Source organism: Amblyraja radiata, chromosome 6, assembly GCF_010909765.2.
Source record: "Amblyraja radiata isolate CabotCenter1 chromosome 6, sAmbRad1.1.pri, whole genome shotgun sequence".
In the NCBI taxonomy this organism is placed as follows: Eukaryota; Metazoa; Chordata; class Chondrichthyes; order Rajiformes; family Rajidae; genus Amblyraja; species Amblyraja radiata.
This window is the reverse complement of record NC_045961.1, coordinates 47,604,257-47,629,778: the sequence shown is the minus strand read 5'-3', so window position 1 is coordinate 47,629,778 and position 25,522 is coordinate 47,604,257. Positions and strand designations below refer to the sequence as shown.

At 43.1% G+C, this 25,522-nt stretch overlaps 1 protein-coding gene across 2 annotated transcripts in view; it reads right to left on the bottom strand.

Annotated features, from left to right (window-relative positions):
• zc3h12c (zinc finger CCCH-type containing 12C) overlaps nucleotides 1–25,522 on the bottom strand; it is a 60,425-nt gene that overhangs the window by 5,165 nt on the left and 29,738 nt on the right. For both annotated transcript variants that reach the window (XM_033022711.1, XM_033022710.1), the window contains exons 2-5: nucleotides 22,250–22,995; nucleotides 20,551–20,690; nucleotides 6,070–6,304; nucleotides 5,849–5,955 (exon numbers count right to left, since the gene is read on the bottom strand). In XM_033022711.1, the coding sequence (XP_032878602.1) occupies nucleotides 5,849–5,955; nucleotides 6,070–6,304; nucleotides 20,551–20,690; nucleotides 22,250–22,926 (1,159 nt within the window). In that variant the 5' untranslated portion in view covers nucleotides 22,927–22,995. The remainder of the gene's footprint in view (nucleotides 1–5,848; nucleotides 5,956–6,069; nucleotides 6,305–20,550; nucleotides 20,691–22,249; nucleotides 22,996–25,522) is intronic.

Below are 25,522 nucleotides of genomic sequence, written 5' to 3'. Positions count from 1 at the left end.
TGACCAATTCTTAAGGAGTTGGTCTTCTTTCATCGACTTTTTGGAATCATGTGATGCAGCGGTACCATAAGGATTGCTGATTTCAGTTCATTTTTTTTTTTTTTTTCAATTCAATTCAATTCAACTTTAATGTCATTGCACAAATACTGAGTATGGGTACAACGAAATGCAGTTTTGCGTCAGTCCGTAGTAGTGCAATATAGAAATTTTTTAAAAGAGGATACAGAACAATAGAAAATGCAAAATAATTAAACAATGGGGACGGAGGGACCGGAGGAATCTATCGGCGGGACTCCGAGTTCAGCAATGCGATGGTATGATTGTAGAAGCTGTTCCTCATCCTACTGGTACGAGACCTGAGGCTCCTGTACCGCCTCCCTGATGGGAGGAGGGCAAACAGTCCATGATTGGGGTGGGAGGGGTCTTTAATGATCTTCCCAGCTCGTTTCAGACACCGTTTTCGGTGGAGGGCATCCATGGCAGGGAGCGGGGCGCCGATGATGTGCTGCGCGGTTTTCACCACCCGTTGTAGTGCCTTCCTGTCCGCAACAGTGCAGCTGCTGTACCATACCGTGAAGCAGGCGGTCAGGATGCTCTCGATGGTACACCTGTAGAAGTTGGTCAGGATCTGGGGGGACAGGTGGGCTTTCTTGAGCCTCCTCAGGAAGTAAAGGCGTTGCTGTGCCTTTTTGACCAGCTTGGAGGTGTTGAGGGACCAGGACAAATCCTCCGAGATGTGTACCCCGAGGAATTTGTAGCTGGAGACGCGCTCCACCTCAGTCCCGTTTATGTGGATGGGGGTATGTCTGCCCCCTCTGACCTTCCTGAAGTCGACAATAAGTTCCTTCGTCTTCTTGGAGTTCATGAGGTGGATAGATCTACATCTCCGACTATAGATTTGAAAAATTCTCTTTTAAGGGGCCTTCTCTTCTATTTCTACTTTCCACCTTTTCTTTTTTATTTTATTTTCTTATTTTTATTTTTTATATCCACACTTCACATTTTTCTACTCTCTACCATCTATTTTTCCACTCTTTCCCCTTTCTATTGTTTTCTTTTTCTTGTCTTGCATACTTCCTTCTCATAACATAAAACTAGAGGTTGTACATAGAATGGATTACGGTATGACATAGTTGGCACCTAAAATTAGGTGCCACTGTATTGTTTTGTATTGTATTAACTTCTAATAAAATAAACAAAAACAAAAAAACAAAACAAAAAAAAGAACATTAGAGTTTTATACATTCTGTAATAATGTCCATTAATGCCCTAACTGAAAAAAAAACAATTTTCAGGATCTTTAGGTTGCCCTAAAGAAGGTGGTGGTGGGGGGAGGGGTAAACCATCTTCTTCAATTGCTGCACTCCTGGTGAACAAACTCCCACAATCTGTTGGGTAGGGAAGCCCAGGACTTAGATGAAGAACTGGTGCTGAGTTTTCAAATCAGGATGGTGTTATTTTTGAAGGAGAACCTACAGGTGATGGTGCTCTCATTCACCTGCTGCTTCTTCTTCTAAGCTCAACCACTATCACAGCGCTGACTTATGTCTTGTAGTTGGTAGAAAAGCCTGAGGGTGCTGGGAGGGAGTCAGAGCTCCCGTGGAGTTTGAAGAAACAGCAGCAAAGAGAAGCAGGAAAAAGCACTGATTGGCTCTAGCCTGAGTGGGAGGAGAGTTAGAAGTGAGTCAGAGGGGGGAAACAGTTTAAAAAGAGAAGCATAGCACCGTCAGACTTAACTCAGAGCTCCCATGGATTTTGAAGAAACAGCAGCAAAGAGAAGCAGGAAAAAGCACTGATTGGCTCTAGCCCGAGTGGGAGGAGAGTTAGAAGTGAGTCAGAGGGGGAAAACAGTTTAAAACTGAGGAATTTGGTTTGTAAATTGGTAAATTAGGCAATTTATCAGTCAATATAAGCAGGACAGCTCTTAGGGAGCGGCAGTGATGGAAATGCCTTGTGAAGGAAGTGCGAGTCTTCGACGAGGAGGCTAAGGGGAGAAGGCTACGCATAAAGCTCGAGAGGATGGAGTGTGGTGAACACATGTCGGGGCAGATGAGACAATGTGAAGCTTGCAGAATGTGGGAGCCCAGGGACACGGATGGAGCCTCTGGCTGCTACAACTGTGGCAAGTGCGTCCAGTTTCATCTCCTAAAGGACCGTGCTGGGGCGCTGGAGAAGCAGCTGGATGACCTCAGGGCCATCCGGGAAAACGAGAGTTTCCTGGACAGGACCTACAGTGAGGTAGTTACGCCGAGGATACGGGAAGAACCAAGGTGTGTGACGGAGAGAAAGGGTGGAAATCGTGGAATGCAGAAGACTCAGGTGGCTGTGCCTAATGAAAACAGGTACGCCCTCTTGGGAACTGTCCAGGGAGACGATGTTTCCAGTCCGAGCGGCGGACACGTCGGTGGCTCCAATCCTAGAGATGGGACTCGACCGGCGAGACCGACGTCGGGCAGAGCTCTAGTGGTGGGTGACTCCATTGTCCAAGGAGCGGACAGGAGATTCTGTGGCGGCAGACAAGATGCGAGTATGGTCTGTTGCCTCCCTGGTGCCAGGGTTCAGGATGTCACTAGCCAAATTCCGAACATCCTCGAGAGAGAAGGTGAACAGCCGGCAGTAGTTGTGCACATAGGCACAAATGACATCGGGAAGAAGAGGAAGGAGGTACTCCAACATGACTTCAGAGAGTTGGGAAGAAGACTGAAATGCCGGACTTCTAGGGTGGTTATCTCTGGATTGCTTCCAGTACCTCGTGCTAGTGAGGACAGGAACAGGGAGATTGTGGATCTGAATGTGTGGCTGAGGGGCTGCAGCAGGGAGCAAGGATTTAGATTTATAGACCTCTGGGACCTCTTCTGGGGTTGGGGTGACCTGTACAAAAGGACCGACATTCTGGGAGGCAGGTTTGCTATGGCTACATGTGTGGGTTTAAACTAAATAGTGGGGGGGAGGGATTGACAAATTGGGAATATAAAGATGGAGTTGAAGGGGAAGTGGCTGCAGGAAAAATTACAAAAGATTCTCGAATTAAATGGAAGGAAAGCTCGAGAATGGACAACAGAGTAAGGTCAGGGCCAATTGCGAGCGGTTCAAGGGGGGAAGTGAATACGGAGGTCAAAGTGCTGTATATGAATGCACAAAGTATAAGGAATAAAGTGGACGAGCTTGAGGCTCAGTTAGAAACTGGCAAGTATGAAGTTGTGGGAATTACTGAGACATGGCTGCAAGCGGGCCAGGTTTGGGAACTGAATATTCAAGGGTATACCTCCTATCGAAAAGAAAGACAGGTGGGCAGAGGGGGTGGGGTTGCCCTGTTGGTGAGGAATGAAATTCAGTCCTTTGCAAGGGGTGACATTGAAACGGGAGATGTGGAGTCCATATGGATAGAACTAAGGAATTGTAAGGGTAAAAAGACCCGAATGGGGCTAATCTACAGGCCCCCAAACAGTAGCCTGGATATAGGGCATAAGTTGAATCAGGAGTTAAAATTGGCATGTGGTAAAAGTAATGCTGTGGTTGTTATTGGAGATTTCAACATGCAGTTACACTGGGAAAATCGGGTTGGTACTGGATCCCAAGAAAGGGACTGTGTAGAGTGCCTTCGTGATGGATTCTTAAAACAGCTTGTATTGGAGCCTACCAGGGAGAAGGCAATTCTGGATTTAGTGTTATGTAATGAACCGGATTTGATAAAGGACCTCGATGTTCTTGAGCCATTAGGAAGCAGTGACCATAACATGGTCAGGTTTAGTCAACAATTGGAGAGGGAGAAGAGTAGATCGGAGGTGTCAGTGTTGCAGTTGAATAAAGGGGACTATGGGGCCATGAGGGAGGAGCTGGCCAAAGTTGACTGGAAAGATACACTAGCAGGGATGACAGTGGAACAAAAATGGCAGGTGTTTCTAGGAATAATACAGAAGGTGCAGGATCAGTTTATTCCTAGGAGGAAGAAAGATTCCAAGGGGAGAAAGGGACGACCATGGCTAACAAGGGACGTCAGGGACAGTATAAAAATTAAAGCGAAGAAGTACAACGTAGCAAAGATGAGCGGGAAGCAAGAGGATTGGGTAATGTTTAAAGAACAGAAGATAACTAAAAATACATGTTCCCGATGTTGGGGGAGTCCAGAACCAAGGGCCACAGTTTAAGAATAAAGAGTAAGCCATTTAGAACAGAGACGAGGAAACACTTTTTCTCACAGAGTGGTGAGTCTGTGGAATTCTCTGCCTCAGAGAGCGGTGGAGGCAGGTTCTCTGGATGCTTTCGTTAGAGAGCTAGATAGGGCTCTTAAAATAGCGGAGTCAGGGGATATGGGGAGAAGGCAGGAACGGGGTACTGATTGGGGATGATCAGCCTTGATCACATTCAATAGCAAGAATCTCCTTCCTCAAATTAGGGAACCAAAACGGGACACAATACTCCAGGTGTGGTCTCACTAGGGCTATGTACAACTGCAGAAGGAATGGAGCTTCCATCACTTGGCTGATGATTGAAAGTGGATTGATTGGGCATTAATTAGCAAGATTTAATTTGTCTTGCTTTTTGTGAGCAGCGTATACCTGGGTAATTTTTCACTTTTTCAGGTAGATGCCACCATAGCTGCACTGAAAACCTTGGCTAGATGTGCAGTTAGCTCTGGAGTTTGGATCTTCAGTACGACAGGTCAGATGTTGGCTGATCCAATTGACAAAGCAGCTTTCAGTGCTCTCATCTCTTCCTTAATATAACATGCAGTGGATTTAATTAGCTGAGCATTGATATTGTAATGGTGAGACAGATGGATTATCCATTCTGCAACTTCTGGCTGAACACAGATGTTTACACTTAAGGCTCTGCATTAGTTCTCATGTATAGGCCCTACATTCATTTTTGGAGCTTCCTTCTCCATTTAGCTGTTTATTTGTCCATCACCGTTCAAAAGTAGACTGCTGAGTCTCCAATGCTATCCATGTCATAAATGAGAAAGACATGTACTGACGTTAAATTACCATATTGAAAGTTTAAAATAATGAACAGCTAAGAACAAGAAAAGCCATTGATATGTATGCAATGAAGTTACAACTACACATTGATCAAAATAATTATTTGACACAAAAACACAAATAGTCAGTGTCAAATGGCTAATTAGCTAATAACAAAAGCTAATTGTGACTGCGAGAGCTTGCATCACCACTGCTCAGCAAGAGAGAGTTTGTACCACGTGAGATCGTGGCCTGGTTTTAATCCTGGAATACCTTGACATTTTTGGACAAAAGCACCAGGTAAATGCAATTATCTGTGAACCCAAAGTGGTCAAAGTATTTTACAGTCAGTTAATGTGATAATTTGTTGTCAGTGAAATAACAGCAGAACGATGATTTTTGAAAATATTGATCTTAAACATTAACTCAGTTTCTTTATCCATAGATGCTGCTTAACCAGCTGATTCCAGCCTTTCAATCATTATTTCATATTTCCACAACTGGAGATTTTTGGTGATGTGATGTTGCCCAAGGTACATGGGAAAGTTTACTTATGTATGTTCAAGAGATGTTTTACTTTCACTTGAGAGATCTGGTGTGACTTTGGAATAAAGTCTCATCTGAAATACACTTCCTCAGTAATGCACCGAAAGTAAGACTTGAACCCTCTCCCCAACTGAGACACAGTTTATACAGTATGTAGTTTATGGTCAGAAAACATTTGATGAAAATACTAAATATTAAAAAACAAGTCACTTGAATTTTTGTGTTGTTGAACTTGTATTGTGAACGAATGACATCTCTCTGCTTGGCAACGTCAATTAAATGTTTTGATGGTGCTGAAACTGAAGTACAAACAAGGATTATACTTTTCAAACTGTAATTACCATATGGACAAGGCTGCTTCTTATGTTCTGGTACAACAGGTCGCCTTCTCAGAAAGTTATCCAAGCTAGGTCCATGGCGACCCAGAGGATCATCTGGTGGCATGAATCTGAAATTAAACAAAAGTAGATTATGATGTACAGTATAACTATTAATTGATATTACACTACAAATATTAATTAAATGTTTTGGACAATTTATGTAGTAAAATCTAAACACTCACTTGTCATTAACAAAAGAATACATAAGTAATCTCTCATCAATGAACTTTTTCCATTCTGGTTTTTCATTCTGCAAATCCCTGTAGTTATCATTTGATACAATTATGCCATCTGCTTCATAAGCCAATTTCACAATGAAGCGATCGTCATAACAAACTACTCTTCGCCCTTGCACACGACGAGATGGCGTGAAGACAAGGATTTTATCCTTTTCCAACTTGCGTAGGATTTCTTGATCTGTGAAAATAAAATAATTTATGTTTAATTGTTCCACCATTTTCCAGATTTTTGAGCATTTTCTAATTTTAAGGTACACTTTCTAATTTTAATTGTCATGAACTTTGACATCCCAGGTTTGAGTTAATAAAGTTCAATATTAATTCAAGCATTATATGGGTGGCATGTTGATGCAGCAGTTAGTGCAGTTGGCTCTGTTTCAGGGATCTCTGATGCAGTGTGGAGTATGCATTTTCTGGATTTCTGCCAAGTGGCCTGGTCTCCTTTAAAAAATTCCAGATGTGCTGGTATGTTAATTGGTCACTAAATTACCTCCAGTGCAAATTTCTTGATAATGTGGCAAAAGGTGTGAAAATGGGAATTGATGGTTATATGAGGCAGAACAGGTTGTAGGGAAAAGGGGATTGATGGGATTGTTCTACTGGGAGTCCAGAACAAGGGGTCACAGTTTAAGGATAAGGGGGAAATCTTTTAGGACCGAGATGAGGAAAACATTTTTCACACAGAGAGTGGTGAATCTCTGGAATTCTCGGCCACAGAAGGTAGTTGAGGCCAGTTCATTGGCTATATTTAAGAGGGAGTTAGATGTGGCCCTTGTGGCTAAAGGGATCAGGGGGTATGGAGAGAAGGCAGGTACAGGATACTGATTGATGGATGATCAGCCATGATCATATTGAATGGCGGTGCAGGCTCGAAGGGCTGAATGGCCTACTCCTGCACCTATTTTCTATGTTTCTATCATGGACCCAATGAACTGAAAGTTCTCTGTATTCTGATGAGTAATTAATCCAGTGTTTATTTTTAGAGGAAATAGCTGGAAGAGACAATAGGAACTTTAGTGAATAAACAATTCTCATCTGTATTTACTGTGAAGGATATGTTCAGGGAAGAAACTAGTGATATCCTGAAGCATATTAGCATTACAAAAATAGTATTGACACACATAAAGGTGGATACCAAGGATATTGTTGGAACCAGAGCAGGGGAATGATGGGGCCTTGGCATAAATTTGTGTATCATCGTTAGCCACAGGTGAGGTAACAGAAGACAGAAAAACAGCTAATGCTTATTTAAGAAGATTGAAAAAAATTACAAGTGGGTGATCCTTACATCAGAGCTGGAAATGCAAAGTACTGATGGTCAATGGAGCTTTATTCCTGAGAGCTCATGTTTCACAATTTGATTGAGCTGTTTAAGGAGAAGTCCATGGAACAGGTGAAAACACTCAAGTACTAAAACATGACAGACAAATATTTCTATTGTGAATTTATGACTCGTGTGGCTAGAGGAGCATGCTAGGAGACTTCAGGTTTGCCGTATTCACAACCATCATGAAGAAAGGAATCAAGTTGAATGAGGAGCCAGTTGTCAATCATAGGGACATTAAGCAAAACAAAGAATCCTTCATAACCGATTTTTCCTCGTGGCCAAAGAGCTCCTCCCAGAGTCGTGATTGAATTCTGCTAAACCAGAGGCACAAATAACATGACCTCCCTCATGTGGCAAACCCATGAAAAATGTAGGGAGTAAACTATCATACATTGCATTATTTGAACTCACAAAAGTCATTGATGCCAATAGAGGATTGTGGAGGTTGAATAATGCCCAATCTGTGGATAGGTAGAAGTAAATTAATGTTTTTCAGATCCAAGAACATTCTCTGAATAGGACATCAGACAGACTGTGTCCAGCAGAGATATGAAAACAAAAAATAACACCAGGGCAGGGATATGGGCAGTTGCAGAAGATTAGTTGAATGACTAGTTTTAAAACTCTTAACCTTGTTTTTAAAGCTCTGTCTCACCCTGTACCACACGCTACTCCCAACCCATAATGATCTTGCCCCTTCTCTATCAGTAATAGCCATGAGCCTTCACGTCACCATGCCTGACCTGTTCACTATTGGCAAGTTTAATTGGTTTGCAACTGGCAAGCATGATTCAATTTTTAAGGGTCATGATCTGGATTTTGTTTCCTGAACCTCTTCAGGTGTTTTCTTCCTTAAAATACTCCTTACAATTTTCATTAAACCTTTGGCCATCAATTTCAAAATCTCTAAAGTTCAGTGTTAAATTTAATTTGATATGTTCAGCTCAAATGTCATAGCCATAGCATAGAAGGAGACTCTATGGCCCATCGCCCACGCCAATCTAGTTGGTATACTGGGCTAGTCCTTTCAAATTATCGTAATTATATCCGATTATATAACTAACCCTCGCAGCTCATTCCAGATATGGACTATCATGAGTAAAAAAAATACACCTCAAATCTCTCTCCTTTCATTCTCTTGAGATGATTTTCATTGTTAAAAGCACAATATTTATCAACTTTATCATATACCTTTAGTTAGGCATTTGATAAAGTCTCCCATAGTAGGCTGATCCAGAAGATTAAGATCCAGAAGGTTAAGATCCAGAAGTGAGCGACATAATGGTAAAGTACCTGCCTAACAGAGCCAAAGACCTGGGTTCGATCCTGACTATGGGTGCTGTCTGTACGGAATTTGTACATTCTCCCTGTGACTGCGAGGGCTTTCTCTGAGTGCTCCGATTTCCTCCCACATTCCAAAGAAGTGTAGGTTTCTAGGTTAATTGGCTTCTGTAACTTGCCCTAGTGTGGAGGATGCAACAATGGTATAACACAGAACTAGTGTACAGGTGATTGCTGTTTGGGGCAGATTCGGTGGGCTCAAGGGCCCATTTCCATGCTGTATCCTTAAACCAAACCAAAAAAAATTAAAATGCATAGGATTATCAATGGCTTGGTCGTATGGATTCAGTACTGGCTGTGAACTGTGAGGAAGGCTGTCAAAAGTAGATCAGTTATAGAATTGCGCAGAGAAATAGCAGATGGAGTGTAATCCGAGCAAGTGTGAGGTGTTGCACTTTGGGAGGTCAAATGTAAGGGGAAATATATAAAATTAATGGCATGACCCTTAACAGTATTGATGTACCGAAGAATCGGGGTTCAAGTCCATAACTTCCTGTGGCAACATAAGTAGATAGGGCGGTAAAAAAGGCAGACACAAAATGCTGGAGTAACTTAGTGGGTGAGGCAGCATCTCTGGAGAGAAGGAATTGGGCGACGTTTCGTGTCGAGACCCTTCTTCAGACTGATGTCAGGGGAGGGGGCGGGACAAAGATAGAATGTAGTCAGAGACAGTAAGACTAGTGGGAGAACTGGGAAGGGGAAGGGGATGGAGAGAGAAAGCAAGGGCAATCTGAAGTTGGAGGTCAACGTTCATACTGCTGGGGTGTAAACTACCTAAGCGAAATATGAGGTGCTGTTCCTCCAATTTGCGCTGGGCGTCACTCTGACAATGGAGGAGGCCCAAGACAGAATGGTCAGATTGGGAATGGGAGGGGAAGTTGAAGTGCTGAGCCACCGGGAGATCAGGTAGGTTAAGACGGACTGAGCGGAGGTGTTCAGGAAACGATCGCCGAGCCTGCGAAGGCATTGGGTCTGCTTGCTTTCATAGAACAGGGCATTGAGTATAAGAATCAGGAAGTCATGACCCAGCTTTATAGGACTTTAGTTAGGGTGCATTAGGAGTATTGGGTGCAGTTCAAGCCGCCCGATTACAGGAAGGATATAGAGGGTTTGGAAAGGTTGCAAAAGTGGTTTAGCAGCATAATAGAAACATAGAAAATAGGTGCAGGAGTAGGCCATTCAGCCCTTCGAGCCTGCACCGTCATTCAATATGATCATGGCTGATCATCCAACTCAGTATCCTGTACCTGCCTTTTCTCCATACCCCCTGATCCCTTTAGCCACAAGGGCCACATCTAACTCCCTCTTAAATATAGCCAATGAACTGGACTCAACTACCTTCTGTGGCAGAGAATTCCACAGATTCACCACTCTCTGTGTGAAAAATGTTTTCCTCATCTCGGTCGTAAAAGATTTCCCCCTTATCCTTAAACTGTGACCCCTTGTTCTGGACTTCCCCAACATCGGGAACAATCTTCCTGCATCTAGCCTGTCCAACCCCTTAAGAATTTTGTAAGTTTCTATAAGATCCCCCCTCAATCTTCTAAATTCTAGCATGTACAAGCCGAGTCTATCCAGTCTTTCTTCATGTGAAAGTCCTGCCATCCCAGGAATCAGTCTGGTGAACCTTCTCTGTACTCCCTCTATGGCAAGAATGTCTTTCCTCAGATTAGGAGACCAAAACTGTACGCAATACTCCAGATGTGGTCTCACCAAGACCCTGTACAACTGCAGTAGAACCTCCCTGCTCCTATACTCAAATCTTTTTGCTATGAATGCTAACATACCATTTGCTTTCTTCACTGCCTGATTTCTGGATTAAGGGGGAATAGCCAAAGGGAAAGGTTGGACAGACTTGGATTATTTCTCTGGGATGCCGGAGGTCACTGGGGAGCCCGATAGAAGTATGTACAATTATGTGAGGTATAGAACCTTTTCCCCCACAATGGAAAGATCAAATACTAGAGGGCATAGCTAAGGTGAGAGCGGCAAGTTTTTTTTTACAGATGGTGGTGGTTGAGGTATATACATAGTGGCATTAAAGGGACTTTTTGGTAGGTATAGATATGAAGGGGTATGAATTATGTGCAGGCAGCTAAGAGTTGGTCTTGGCATAATGTACGTCGCAGACATTGTGCGCTGAGGGCTGGTTCTTGTGTTGTACTGTTCTACGTCCTATGTTAACATGGAAGTTGTTGTTGTGTGTTCGAAGTTCATAATAATTGTTTATGGATTAAAAAAATGATACTTTTTTTGCCTCTTGCATTTCTTTTTGTTAATGCTTTCTAACTTTCTACATTAACCTATCCACCAGACAACTTCATCAGCAGTTTATTAAAGCAATCCCAGCCTTTTCCAATCAGAAATATTCCCTTTGCCTTCTCCATCTCTCCCCATTCTCCACTCTGAAAAATGGTTCCTTGACCTGATATATTAATTCTTATTTTCATTCCAATGATGCTGCCTGACCTGCTGAATGTTTCCTGCATTTTCTATTTTTAATTCTGATTTCCAGTATCTATAGTTTTATTTTTAAGAATTAATTGTCTTTAAATGAGAAGGCCAATATACTAGAATGCAGAAAGGACATAAGATTTCTAGATGTGAAGCATAGGCATTAGCTAATGTATTAAAAAAAAAAATTGGAGCAGATATAATTCAGTTATTCATATTAACTGGGAATCCAATACTATAAACTCCAACAGTTTGAAAGATCTCAAGCCAAGACACGGCCATATCTATAGTAATGCTATGTTCTGCACTGTACCTTAGGTAGAATATATTAACAATGGTGGAGTGCAGCTTAGACGAGAAAGGAAGGTGCATAGAGGCACAGATAGAAGTTCTTTGCCTCACAATGCCAGAGACCCAAGTTCAGTCCTGACCCTCGGGTGCCGAGTCTGTGGAATTTGCACATTTTCCCGTCCACCTTGTGGATTTCCTCTTGGATGCTCTTGTTTCCACCCAGATCCCAAAGGTATGCAGCTGTTAGGTTATTTGGACTTTATAAATACTACGTGTTAAGGAGAGTGGTAGAATATGGGGGGAGATGATGAGAATGGAAAAACAAAATGTGATTAATACGGGATTAGTGCAAATGGATGGTTAGGGTTAGAAACATAGAAAATAGGTGCAGGAGGAGGCCATTCGGCCCTTCGAGCTATTCATTGTGATCATGGCTGATCGTCCCCTATCAATAACCCGTGCCTGCCTTCTCCCCATAACCCTTGACTCCACTAGCCCCTAGAGCTCTATCTAACTCTCTCTTAAATCCATCCAGTGATTTGGCCTCCTTTGTGGCAGGGAATTCCATTAATTCACAACTCTCTGGGTGAAAACGTTTTTCCTCACCTCAGACTTAAATTACCTACCCTTTATTCTAAGACTGTGGCCCCTGGTTCTGGACTCGCCCAACATTGGGAACATTTTTCCTGCATCTAGCTTGTCCAGTCCTTTTATAATTTTATATGTTTCTATAAGATCCCCCCTCATTCTTTTAAACTCCAGTGAATACAAGCCTAGTCTTTTCAATCTTTCCTCATATGACAGTCCCGCCATCCCAGGGATCAATCTCGTGAACCTAGGCTGCACTGCCTCAATCACAAGGATGTCCTTCCTCAAATTAGGAGACCAAAACTGTACACAATACTCCAGATGTGGTCTCACCAGAGCCCTATACAACTGCAGAAGAACCTCTTTACTCCTATACTGAAATCCTCTTGTTATGAAGGCCAACATTCCATTAGCTTTCTTCACTGCCTGCTGTACCTGCACGCAAGCTTTCAGTGACCGGTGTACAAGGACGCCCAGGTCTCGCTGTACCTCGCCCTTACCTAACCTAACCCCATTGAGATAATAATCTGCCCCCTTGTTTTTGCCGCCAAAGTGGATAACCTCACATTTATCAATATTATACTGCATCTGCCACGCATCTGCCCACTCACTCAACCTGTCCAGGTCAACCTGCAACCTCCTAACATCCTCTTCACAGTTCGCACTGCCACCCAGCTTTGTGTCATCCGCAAACTTGCTAGTGTTGCTCCTAATTCCCTCTTCCAAATCATTAATATATATGGTAAACAGTTGCGGCCCCAACACCGAGCCTTGCGGCACTCCACTCGCCACTGCCTGCCATTCTGAAAAGGACCCGTTCACTCCTACTCTTTGCTTCCGGTCTGCCAACCAATTTTGTATCCATGTCAACACCCTACCCCCAATACCATGTGCTCTAATTTTAGTCACCAGTTATTTAGTAACTTGTAAGTTTCTTTGTTGAACTAAATTAAGGCGCATGTTGCAATCAAAAGCGCTTGAACAATTGGTTGGGAAGAAAGCCAAACAGTAAGAAAGACGACTGCGCCTCCTTTTCAAGAACAGCCAGCTCTTGCACGGTCGATGCCAAAGCATCTACATGACCCTGTGTGGGACCTTATCAAAGGCTTTCTGAAAGTCTAGATACACTACATCCACTGGCACCCCTTCATCCATTTTACTTGTCACATCCTCAAAAAATTCCAGAAGATTAGTCAAGCATGATTTCCCTTTCCTCTCCAAGGAATAACAATCTGCTTAATCTTTCCTCGTAATATTATCCTTTCATATTTAGAATTAATCTGATGAACCTTCTCTGTTATCACCATGCCAATTATATCATTTTCCAAGGAAGGAGACCATGAGTTTATGTAGTATTCCTGGCTTTTTTAGTCCTATACAATTTTGTTAAAACTTACCCACCTTTATTCACCATCACCCTTGCAATAAATACAAACATCCAATTTTCCTTCTGTCTGCTTTAATAGATTTCTTACAGAAGGATACAATGATTTAAAATCTGTCCTTGATCTTAAATACATTTTCTCGTAAACAATAGATTAACAATAAAAAATAAACCCTGATTACTCTATTAACGGAGTAATAAAACAAACATTAGGACAGGTGAAGTAACAATATTTTGTTTGAGCATATTTTAAAATGAGAATATGAAACAGTACAGCAATAGAACAGGCCACCTATCCCACAATATCCGTCCCAAGTAAAACAAATCACCTCTGCCTGCATGTGATTCATAACCCTCCATTCCCTGCATTTCCATGCTCCTATCTCAAAGTGTGTAAATGCCACTATCATCAACACCTTTATCAGAGTGGTATAGCGAGCCACGCGTTGTGAATCAAAGTGATCTTTATTGAGGTAATATAGAGAACAGCACACACGCGCCTGGGGAGGGTTTTCCCAGGGCTCTCTTTATATGCCAGGGCACACCCACTAACCACGTGACAACCCCTTCCCAGCAAACACAGTCACGTGACCCTGTCAGTCCAAACGCCGAGGGTTCGCTCAGTAAGTGGCCTAACCACGAGGTGGCTCCACAACACCCCTCCTCCCCCCCCCATATAACCAGAGGCACGAAAACAAAATGGCAGACGAATGAGGCGGCCGGACCTTGTATGCCCATCCCCCTCCCCAGGGGACACAACCGTCACAGGCGAAGATGGGAGCGGCCGGGACTGCGGCTGACCTCCTACGACAAGGCTGGGCCACCTGCACGGGCTGAACAAGGTCCAAATGGCATGGCTTAAGGCAAGCCACCGACACAGTCTCACGCTGGCCCCCCATGTCCAAAACAAAAGTCGTAAGTCCATGCTGCAGTACCCGGAAAGGACCCTCATATGGCCGCTGCATTGGCGTCCGGTGAGCGTCGCGACGCAGGAACACATACAGACAGTCCTGGAGAGCAGGGGGAACGTGGAAACGAACTAACCCATGGTGAGACATCGGGTCAAGAGCGAGCATGCCCACCTTCTCCCACAAACGATCTAACACAGATGGGGCGGCTCCTGCAGACCATATGCTGCCGGAACGAAAGCCCTCAGAACCGTAAGCGGAATGCCATAGACCAATTCCGCAGAAGAAGAAGCCAAGTCCTCCTTCGGGGCAGTACGAATCCCCAACAAAACCCACGGTAATTCATCCATCCACTCCGGGACCGTGAGCCATGCCTTCATGGCGGCCTTAAGATGACGGTGAAACCGCTCCACCAAACCGTTGGACTGCGGGTGATAGGCCGTGGTATGATGAAGCTGAACCCCCAACAGGTGGGCCATAGCCGACCACAACTTAGAGGTGAACTTAGCCCCAAGGTCCGACGAAATGTTGACTGGCACACCAAAACGAGCGAGTTAGTGGGCAGCAAGGGCACATGTCGCAACCGAAGTATCAGCCAACGGGACAGCCTCCGGCCAACGCGTAAAATGATCCACCACCATCAGAAATGAGTGACACCCCTGGACGGGGGCAACGGACCCACGATATCCACATGGATTGATCGAATCGCCAGTGAGGCACGGCAAAATCCTGTACGGGCGCGCGGACGTGACGCTGAACCTTAGATGTCTGGCACAGAGCGCACGCCCGGGCACACTGGCCAACCTGCTTACGCAATCCATGCTGCTTAAACCGGGCCGCCACCAACTCAATCGTCGCCCGGATAGAAGGATGAGCCAACCCGTGGATGACATCGAACACCCAACGGCTCCAGGAAGCAGGAACGATGGGTCGCGGCTGATCGCACAGGACCGAAGTACCAGCAGGACTAAACGGCATGTCCTCCAACACTAGGCCGGAAATCGCAGTGCGGGACAACGCATCGGCGACCCGGTTACTCTTACCCTAGATGTGGCGAATGCTGGTGGTAAACTACGAGACGTACGGCAATTGATGCTGCTGACGAGAGGATTAGAGGTCCAACACCTTCACAAAAGCAAAGGTGAGGGGTTTGCGATCGGTAAAAGCAGTAAAATCCCGGCCCTCCAGGAAATAGCGAAAGTGTCTCACCGCCAAGTACAACGCAAGGAGCTCCCGGTCAAAGGTACTGTACTTCCGTTCCGCCGAACTGAGCTGCCGGCTGAAAAGGGGCTGCTAGCGTCCATCGAACATCTGTTCCAGCACACCACCCACAGCAGAGTCCAAGGCGTCCACCGTCAGGGCATCAGCATCGTCGCCCGTGCTAACGCCTCCTTCGCACCATCATAAGCGGCCATGGCCTCGTCATCCCACTGAACGTCCCGCTGCTTACTGGCCAGGAACAACAGCCGCATGATCCGAGCCGCCGCAGGCACGAACCAATGGTAGAAAGTCACCATATCCACAAACTCCGGGAACTCACGCACCGTGGAAGGCGGCGGGAACCGGCGAATAGCCTCCACCTTGTCCGGGAGTGGGACCGCACCATGCTTGGTGATGTGATGCCCAAGGAAATCGATGGAACTGAGGCTGAACCGACAGTTATCCATATTGATGGCCAGGCCATGCTCGCTGAGCTGCTGACAGGGCAACCAAAGGTGTACACAGTGCTCCTGGTGAGAGCGACGGGCAACGAGGATGTCGTTCAAATAAATGAACAGAAAATCCAGACCGTGACCCACCGTGTGCATCAGGCGCTGGAAAGCCTGCGCGGCGTTCATAAGGCCAAAAGGCTTACGGAGGAACTCGACAAGGTCAAAAGGGGTGATGATGGCCGTCTTAGGCACGTCCTCTGGGCGAACAGGAATCTGATGATAGCCCTGAACCAGGTCGACCTTGGAAAAAAAAAATTGGCGCTGGCCAGATGGGCGGAAAAGTCCTGAATATGTGAAATAGGGTACCGGTCCACCGTTGTGGCGTCGGTAACCGCCACAAGGCCGCCAGCCCCCGGACACCTTGGGAACCATGTGGAGGGGAGAAGCCCACGGGCTGTCGGAGTGTCATACAATTCCCATGGCTTCCATCTGGCGGAACTCCGCCTTAGCAATACAGAGCATGACAGGAGGAAGCGCACGTGCGTGGAGCGGCAGTCCGGAGGTGAGGATATAATGCACCACTCCGTGCTTAGGGCTGACCGAATGAAATTGGAGGGCAGAATGTCAGGAAAGTCCGCCAATATCTGGGCATAGACATTGTCCACTGAAGTCACCGGGTCCCGGCATGGCATAGCGGATGCAGTAGGGTGATCAATTTGTATGTCGCAGCGTGAACGAGGCACTGCCCCCTCACATGCACCAACAGGGATTGAACCTGGCGGAAATCGGCGCCCAGCAACGGCTGAGAGACGTCGGCAACCATAAAAGTCCAGGTAAAATGACAGGGGCCAAACATGAGCAGGACCGTACGAACCACATACGTCCGGATAGAGCTGCATGTGCCGCAGTTAACGAGGGCCCCTGCTGGCTGGAACGAGTGTCCACCCCCGATGGGGGCAAAACGTTAACTTCCGCACCCGTGTCAACGAGGAACCGTCATCCCGAATGTCGGTCCCAAACGTAGAGGAGGAGTTTCTGGCCGACCGCCGCAGCGACTCCTGGCGGCCGGCCCCGGCGTTTCTCGGGTACGAGTAGGGCGGGTGGGACAGACGGGCCGCGGAACCCTAGCGCTGATGGTAGAAACACCACTTCCCTTTACCGGTATTGCCCGGGACCGGTTGCATGGCCGAACTTCCGGTGGATATACGGCCCAGTCACTGGGCCTTCCAAGGCACTGCAGACACCCGATCGATCACAGCGCCGCTCTGCTGTTTGGACTGCCACAGCTCGTTCGCACACTCTGCTAGCTGCAGGGGGTCAGCGAAATTCTCACCGTCCATGAGGGTAAGCATTTCACTCATCAGCACAGACGGCTTGCGATCGCCGAGACCGCCCATGTGCATGATCCTCGCTGCATGGTCACGGCGGCTGAGACAAAGGTGCATTGGAGGAGCACCTTGAGGCTTGCGTATTTGTCCGCAGCCAGCAGCGCTCGTAGATAATGGACCAGGCGACCGGCCGTCTCCTTTTCCAGCGTGCCAACCACGTAATAGTACTTGGTGTCATCGGCCGTGATGCGTTGAATATGGAACTGGGCCTCAGCCTGCTGGAACCACACTTGGGGCTTCGATATCCAGACACGGGCAGCTTAAACGAGACGGCATTCTGCTGGGCCGGATCGACAGCGGGGGTTGATCGTTGGCTGCTTCCATTGTGCAAATCCAAAATAACCGTTTTGGATCGTCAGGGTCACCACTATAGCAAGCCACGCGTTGTGAATCAAAGTGATCTTTATTGAGATAATACGGAGAACAGCACACACACGACTGGGGAGGGTTTTCCCAGGGCTCTCTATATATACCAGGGCACACCCACTAACCACATGACGACTCCTTCCTGCCAAACACAGTCACTTGACCCTGTCAGCCCAAGTGCCGGCCCTGTCGCTCAGTAAGTTGCCTAACCACTAGGCGGCGCCACAGTGGCAAAATTTCCAACATGGGAAATCTTAATGCAACATAGCATGGCCAAGTGGCAGGTTGTCACTTGCTCATAACCAGAAAGCTTTGATGCAAATATCCACCGCAGTAAGGTGATTATAATAAATATTGGGATTTTGAACAAATGCAGGTTACGGACACGAGTAACTGTGGCCTCCTCATCCGCATCATCCATTTGAGCAGATGCGATTGAAATGATTTAATAACTAAAGCTGAGTCAATGATTTACCAAAAGACCTTAACACAAGGTGTACACAGTACATAGTTTTGATCACCTTCAGTTTTCTTTGGCACAAAGGCATGATCACTTACATGCAGTCCATCCACCTATTTCTTCCTCTTACCATCCTTAAATAACTTGCCAATTCACATTGGAGGCTGCAAATTGTGTCACACCCCTGGAAATAATGATCCTATTAGTGTTTAAAATAGTAAGCTACATTTGTACAAAATCATATTGTTGCCGCAAAACAAACCCAAACCAGTAAGATTATTTTTTTATTAAGGATCCTAGACTTTTATCACATCATGTGTATGAAGGAACTGCAGATGCTGGTTTACATCGAAGACCGGCACAAAATGCTGGAGTAACTCAGAGGGACAGGCTGTATCTCTGGAGAGAAGGAATGGGTGACGCTTCAGGTCGAGACCCTTCTTCAGACTATCATGATCACATAATGTTTTGACTCTTATTTCCACTTCTTGTTTCCCATCTAACCTTTCTTGTGTAGCCATACCATGGTACCTCTGGGCATTCTTTTGGCAAAGCTTCCATTGAAAATAACAAAGTTAAAACCATTGATTTCACCTCTACAACAAGCAGGAACTAAAGTGAAGTGTACTTTTACATGCCCTGAAATTCTTAATTGGATAGTTTTGATTGATTGAAGGATACAGCATAGAAACAGGCCCCTCAGCCCACTGAGTCCTTGCCGACCATTGTTCACACTACTTTTATGTCACCTCACTTTCACATCCACTCCTCACACACTAAAGGCAATTTGCAGAGGTCAACTAATGTACAAACATACGTTCTTTATGTATTGGATTTATATTAAAACACTATGAAATCTCTTCTGTGTTTCTGATCTGCCTAAGCTCATTCCAATGATGATGAATAGCCCCTTTCTTTGCATGAGTGTCATACACTAACTGCAAAGCTTAAATGGTCAAGACCATTGGCTACTTGCAGTGCTTTTGCTGGCCAGATTAATAGGTTGGAAAGCAAAGATTGAATGTTGCACCCTTACCTCCATTGATGGATGTTTGAAGAATAGGTATACAAGTATCTTGGCCTTCACTACATTGCGGCCTGTACGGCAGTGTGAGTGGAAGCCAGTATGGCAGCAGGAGGTTTAAGGATCTAAAGCCTGAGGCATTGCGGTGGGTCAAATGAAGCTTAAGGTGATGTTAGGACTTACAGATTGTGAAATTTTACAGATAAACACATTGATGTGGAGGATCTCCCAGCCTGCAATGATTTCCCCCTTCAAAACCTTCCCAGCAAATGAATCTAGCATCAAATTTAAATTAACTTTAACTTTTCTATTCTTCATTATCTTCATATGAGAATTATCTCATATTTCACATTATACTCCATTTGCTGTAATTTTCCCCATTGTTTTAAATTATGTATATCTCTTTGCTGATTCATTGTATCCGTTTACAACTTACTTTCCCTTCATTTTTGTGTCGTCAGTGAACTTTGATGCATCAATTATTTAGGTAAAAGAATAGTTCGCAATGCAGAATGTATTCCATATTAAGGGTAACAGAACAAAGGAATGTACATGGTCACAGAACTGATGATTTCACCAAATGGTAAAGGCAAAATAGTTTCTATTCATAAAAGCTCCTAAATCTTATTATCTCTCAGCAAATAGCATACATTATAATGGAGATCCAATACTTTGAACATATTGAAGCATATTTTAATATATTTATCAAACCTATGCAAATGATATTAATCTGTTTAGCCATCCTAATTTAGAAGTTATGTGAAAAACAACTTATTTTATATGAGAGTAGATCTACTTTATAAGTAGTATTTTTTATATAATTAAGCTTCCTTAGTCTGCAGAAAAAAAGACAGCTTGAGACAAACTATTTTATAGCCTTCTAAAAAGATGACCATATATAGATCCTGTCAACAGAATCATTCATGTTGTATAGTAGTTAAAAGGAACGGATAAACAACCTATTTAAACACAGATGGGCTTTATTTTTTTTATGGAGAGATGTTGTCTATTCCTTAGATTTTACACCATTGACTTAAAATGCTAGAGATTTCAAGATATTGTCTCACCATTACAATACTAAAACCAAAAATAATATTTTATATAAAAGGTTTCTTCAAATTTTAGATTAAATAAGCGAAACTGGCTATGAATAAATCATGCTATTCCATCAACTGTAACAGCGCTCTCAATGTTTAATTCATATACCAATACAAACCAACTGAGTAATTTCTACAGGTTACCCGTGATGAGGGCATCAGGCCTCGATTGTTCCTTCCTCCAGGCAGGCACAAACACAGTAATATCTTTATGTGCTCTTTCCAAAAACCAATCCACTGCTAACTTAATCCCTCGGCAGGAGAACACTTCTTTATTGCCATGACTGCAAGAAACAAAAACAAGTCTTAAATCCATATATTCAATGGGACTAATCTTTCCTAATTAACACTATTAAAAACAGGATTAATACTAGAAAACAGAATTAATTAAAAAAATGTCAAAAGGCATCCTTGTATCCTCAAGTTATAAGCACAATAAGAGATCACTGATAAAACAACAAGCTACATTATGAAATATGGTTTTCAAATATGATGATACACTTAAATAATTGGTGAGAAGTTGATTTTTCAATATAGGTAAAAGTAAATGTTACTGAAAAGGTGAATAATTGGTACATGGCACCTGCGCTAGTCTTGAGTAAACTGGTTTAGTCCCATTTCTCTTCCTTTCTTTTGAGTCAATATTCTAACAATGATTTTCTGAATAAGGATAATGTTCTTTTAGCATTAATAACATTACCCAACATTTGCCTAGTTACTGATTCAACCTGTTGAGACAATTATTATTTATCTGCTCAGATTTTCATATTGTAGTGAAAGATAAACCAATTTCCATGAACCTCATTCATGGCCATCAATAACAGTGCCTTTAATGGTGTAAAGTTTCAGAGCTTGGGGACTTGGCGCCGAGAACATTGGTGCCACAATTAAAATTATGTTTCTCAAGGCAGTGGATTTGTAGGAATACAGTGGAGATAGGATAAGAGTTATATTTATTTGAAGATTCCTGGAGTCTCAATCAAGAGAACCATGGATAATGCAATACTTTGACAGGCTGATGGTATTGGGGTATAGAAGCAATGCACAGGAGATAGCAAAGACTATCAGATATGGAAGGTGATGATACAACAATGCTGTTTATGAGCACAACATTCAAAGTTCTGTATATATAGACCGATAAAAGCCCTTCCATTATCGACTAGCATCGAGAATAATGATGTGATGGGAAAATGTAATTACTGTACTGATCAGAAAAATCCGATTCGCTTTTCCTGATGCCAACACTAATTAGTCAAAATGCATTTTCAAATCTAGATTGGACTTAAAAAGAGATATGAGAACATTAACAAAAGTATGGTGAGCAAAGACATTGTACATATAAAGTTAAATGATAAAAAATAGTTCAGGGTGGATGGTTACTTTGTGAAAACTATAGGTAGACTTTTAAATATTTCTATTTCTATCAAAGAAAGGCAGAAACAAATATCTGGAATTATTTTGTGGTTGTTTTAGTGGCTTATCTCTGCATTCTATAATTGCTACATTAGATATGAACAATAACTACTGTAAAAATGGTGTAGAGTTGAACATTTACAATTGCTCAATCAAATGCAGGTCCCTTGCATATTTATAAATTGATGCATTTAGAGATGAGAAGGGTGGAGAGGGAAGACGAGAGAGGGAAGATGTGAGGGGGATGGGGGTGGGGCGAGTGCGAGACAGAGGGATAGACGGGACGAGAAGATGAGGGAGATCGGGGAGAGAGGGAGAAATAGATAGGGAGACAAGGAGAGAGAGGTAAATTGAGAGAGATAAAGAATGAGAGGGTGAAAGAGCAAAGGAGAATGATTAAGGAGAGGGAAACACAATTTTCCCCACTCACCTCATTGCCACATTACTGCCATCAATGACTACAGGTTTTAGATTATTCCCGTCATCAACTATGTCTTCTAAAGGAGAATCCGACCTTTGGGAATCCATAGAAGTTGTATCTCGCAGATTTATAATTCTAGGATTACTTCTGCCACAAGCGGCATCCGAATCAAGTTTGTTCCCCAGTTTAACAAGTTCACCTAATATATCATTAGGTACGGCATCAGTTCCTAATTTGTTCAAGACCATCTGCAATTGTTCTTCTGAATATCCCAATTTCAGGGCAAACTCCATTTTCGTTTTATAGACTTTATCTTCATCTGTAATCCTTAAATCACCCTTTGGTTTTGTTTTGGTATCAATGTTAAAATCTTGCAGAACCTCACTACATTGGAGTAGATTTGATTCCAATCCAGGTGACTGACAAAACTGTTTCATTATAGGACCTGTCTCTAACATGGAAATTCCTAACTGCTCCAATTCACTATCTGAACCCGAGCTATCTGTGTCCCGCACTTCCCACTCTTCAACTCTCTCAGTATTGGAGTATCCTTTATCCATTGCCATTTTGCCCACTGTTGACCAAGATGTAATTACGTTTAGCGGTTTGTTAGTGTTTTCCGCATTGAGATGTAGAAGTTCAAGAACTGTGTCGTTGTCAGTCGCTGAATGATCTTGCAAGCCCATGAATCTGTTGCATGTATGGAGAGTCACTCCTGGAGCTGTGTGTTTTTGGACGCACAACAGGTTGTATTTCTAAAAAGTGAAAAGAAATCAAATCAATTTTTCACATTGAGAGCAAATTCTTCACACCAATTGTTTAATTTTCTTATTATATTTCAAACTCTGATGCAGAAATTAAAGGAATTGAAATTCTTGGTAACTCATTGGTAATGTGGATATATTCCAGCTAGAGTAGAAAATTAGATGCTTCCCTTGTATCTGGTTTGCATCAGCCATGAGATTTTCAATACCAGTGTGATGAAGCGAATTACAGGAGGATTTTTGATAAATGCAAAGAATAAACTACAAAAATTGAGGATAGATTCAATTTCCTTGATTTCCCCTTGGCACAACACTATTTTCAGGTCACGCCCTAGTCAGATAACCAAATGCAAAGAATTATAGCAGCATACAAAGGAAAACATTTGAAGTAGGGAGATTTTTTCAGAAATAAATATTATCAGTTTGCCATAAATTACAGTTAGTTCCTATAATTAGAAGAAGCCACAGTACATGGTTAGCTGAGATTGTAAGGAATGATGATAAAGCACACTCACCTAATATATGTATGTATGCTATATGTATGTATTTATGTATGTACTTAATCTATGAACCACTGTTGTATAACGTTAGTACCTCCACCAATGTAAAGCACTTTGGTCAACACGAGTTGTTTTTTAAATGTGCTATAAAAGTGACTTGACTTGACTTGCTAATCCATTACAACCACAAGAACCATTTATTAAAAAACGATTCATTTAGATTAATTAATTAATTCTTCATCGTTGAAAACATTAGCGACGCAGTGGTGCTGGTTTCCGACGGGAACGGTGATGGACGCACCACACATCTCTATCCTCCAGTTCCTGGGTACTTCCGCTGCTGGAAGTATAAGATTTAGGTGAGTGTGCTTTATCATCATTCCTTACAACGCTATGTACGACGGTGACCGCAACTTCTATTGAAGTATGGATGGCGGTCGGCCCGATAGAAGCTCATCCGCCCTTTGACAGGTCTTGTTTTTGGTCCTGCTGGTGGTCCACAGCCCCCTCCTCACCGAGCAAACCAGGTGGGGGAGACGGTTTAGTCGCCGACTATCCGACCATGGAGCAGATAGCACGGGATCACATGGTACCCGTGGCGGGGGGAACTCCCCCCGACCTGACCTGAATATATCTTAAATAATATCTTTCGTGTTTTCAGCAGTTCATTGACATGTTTGAATACCCAAGCCTAGAAAATCAACCTTGCATAAGAATATACAACAAAATGGCACTGAGCAAGGAAACCCATGCAAATCAGTCCTGCAGCTGTTTACTATGTGATTTTTCTGCCTGCATTGCATGCAAGGACGAGTACTTAAGAGACATCGAACAATAAATCTGTACAGAACAGTGTTTATATCAAACAATGTTCTGTAGACTTTTATGTCCTCTGTCATAGAGTTGTTATAAAATAAAGGAATACAACATTCATCAGAATGAAACCAGGATTGAAAGCTTTGATTATGTTTAAGCTTACATGCAAATGCTAAAAAAACTAACCACTGTTCCAGTGGAAATTTAATGTTTTCAAAATTATATAAAGTTTTGGCAAGAGTAAAGCTATTCCCTTGATTTATGAACTTGCACTGCAATACCATTCTCCTTAAGGTACTATTTTCAATTTGCAAAGCTATTTTTTGCCATAATGGCAGTCTGTTACAATGTATGCTTGTGCATGGAACGCATCAAAAATACCAAAATGCTATTTTACTCTATCCTTTCAATGGATAAATTCTCCTTAACAAAATGTTTCGCAGAAACACACCCCTTTTGTATATTAAGGAACAGAAAAGGTTACTTCATCTGGAGCATGATAAGAGGTCATCACTATGACATTATTACTGTCACGATTGGTTAGGAGAAACATTTTCAAGTTCACCCTAGACCATAAAATCTAGGCCAGTAGTTCCTTCCACTTCAACAGTAATTCCCATATGTTGGTATTTCAGATGTCTGTGCTCACTTGATTATTTGAAACACTTTAGATTGTGTTGACAAATTACACTTCATTTTATCAAACTAGATATTTCATAAGAGTGACATTCCTGCCAGAAATGTCACCAGATTTCATGTTTGATTCAGTTTATAAAACAGATCAAAATTATATTCGTGTAGACAATAAATCCGCTTTTTCATAGTTCAACAGCAGGTGGTGCTCACTTGAACTAGCCATAAAAAATGGCAGTGACTACGAGATAAACAAGTTTGATTTGGCTTACTAATCAAATAACATACATTCACTTAGTATCTACCACAGAAAAATATCCTAACATGCTTTACAAAATTGCTTCAAAAACAAGATGTTGAAGATAAGACAAGGGGCAAATCCAATCCAAAATTTTGTGTTGAGTCGCCACTGTGAGTGCAATCAGCAATTTCAGCAGAAAATTGTGTGGATTTACCAAAGTCATGGTTAAATAGACCACAAATCGACTTGCATGATCGCCGATATAAAATCTTTCATATACCAGCAGAATTAAACAAAGTAGTAGAATATGATTTTTATTTTATGTTTC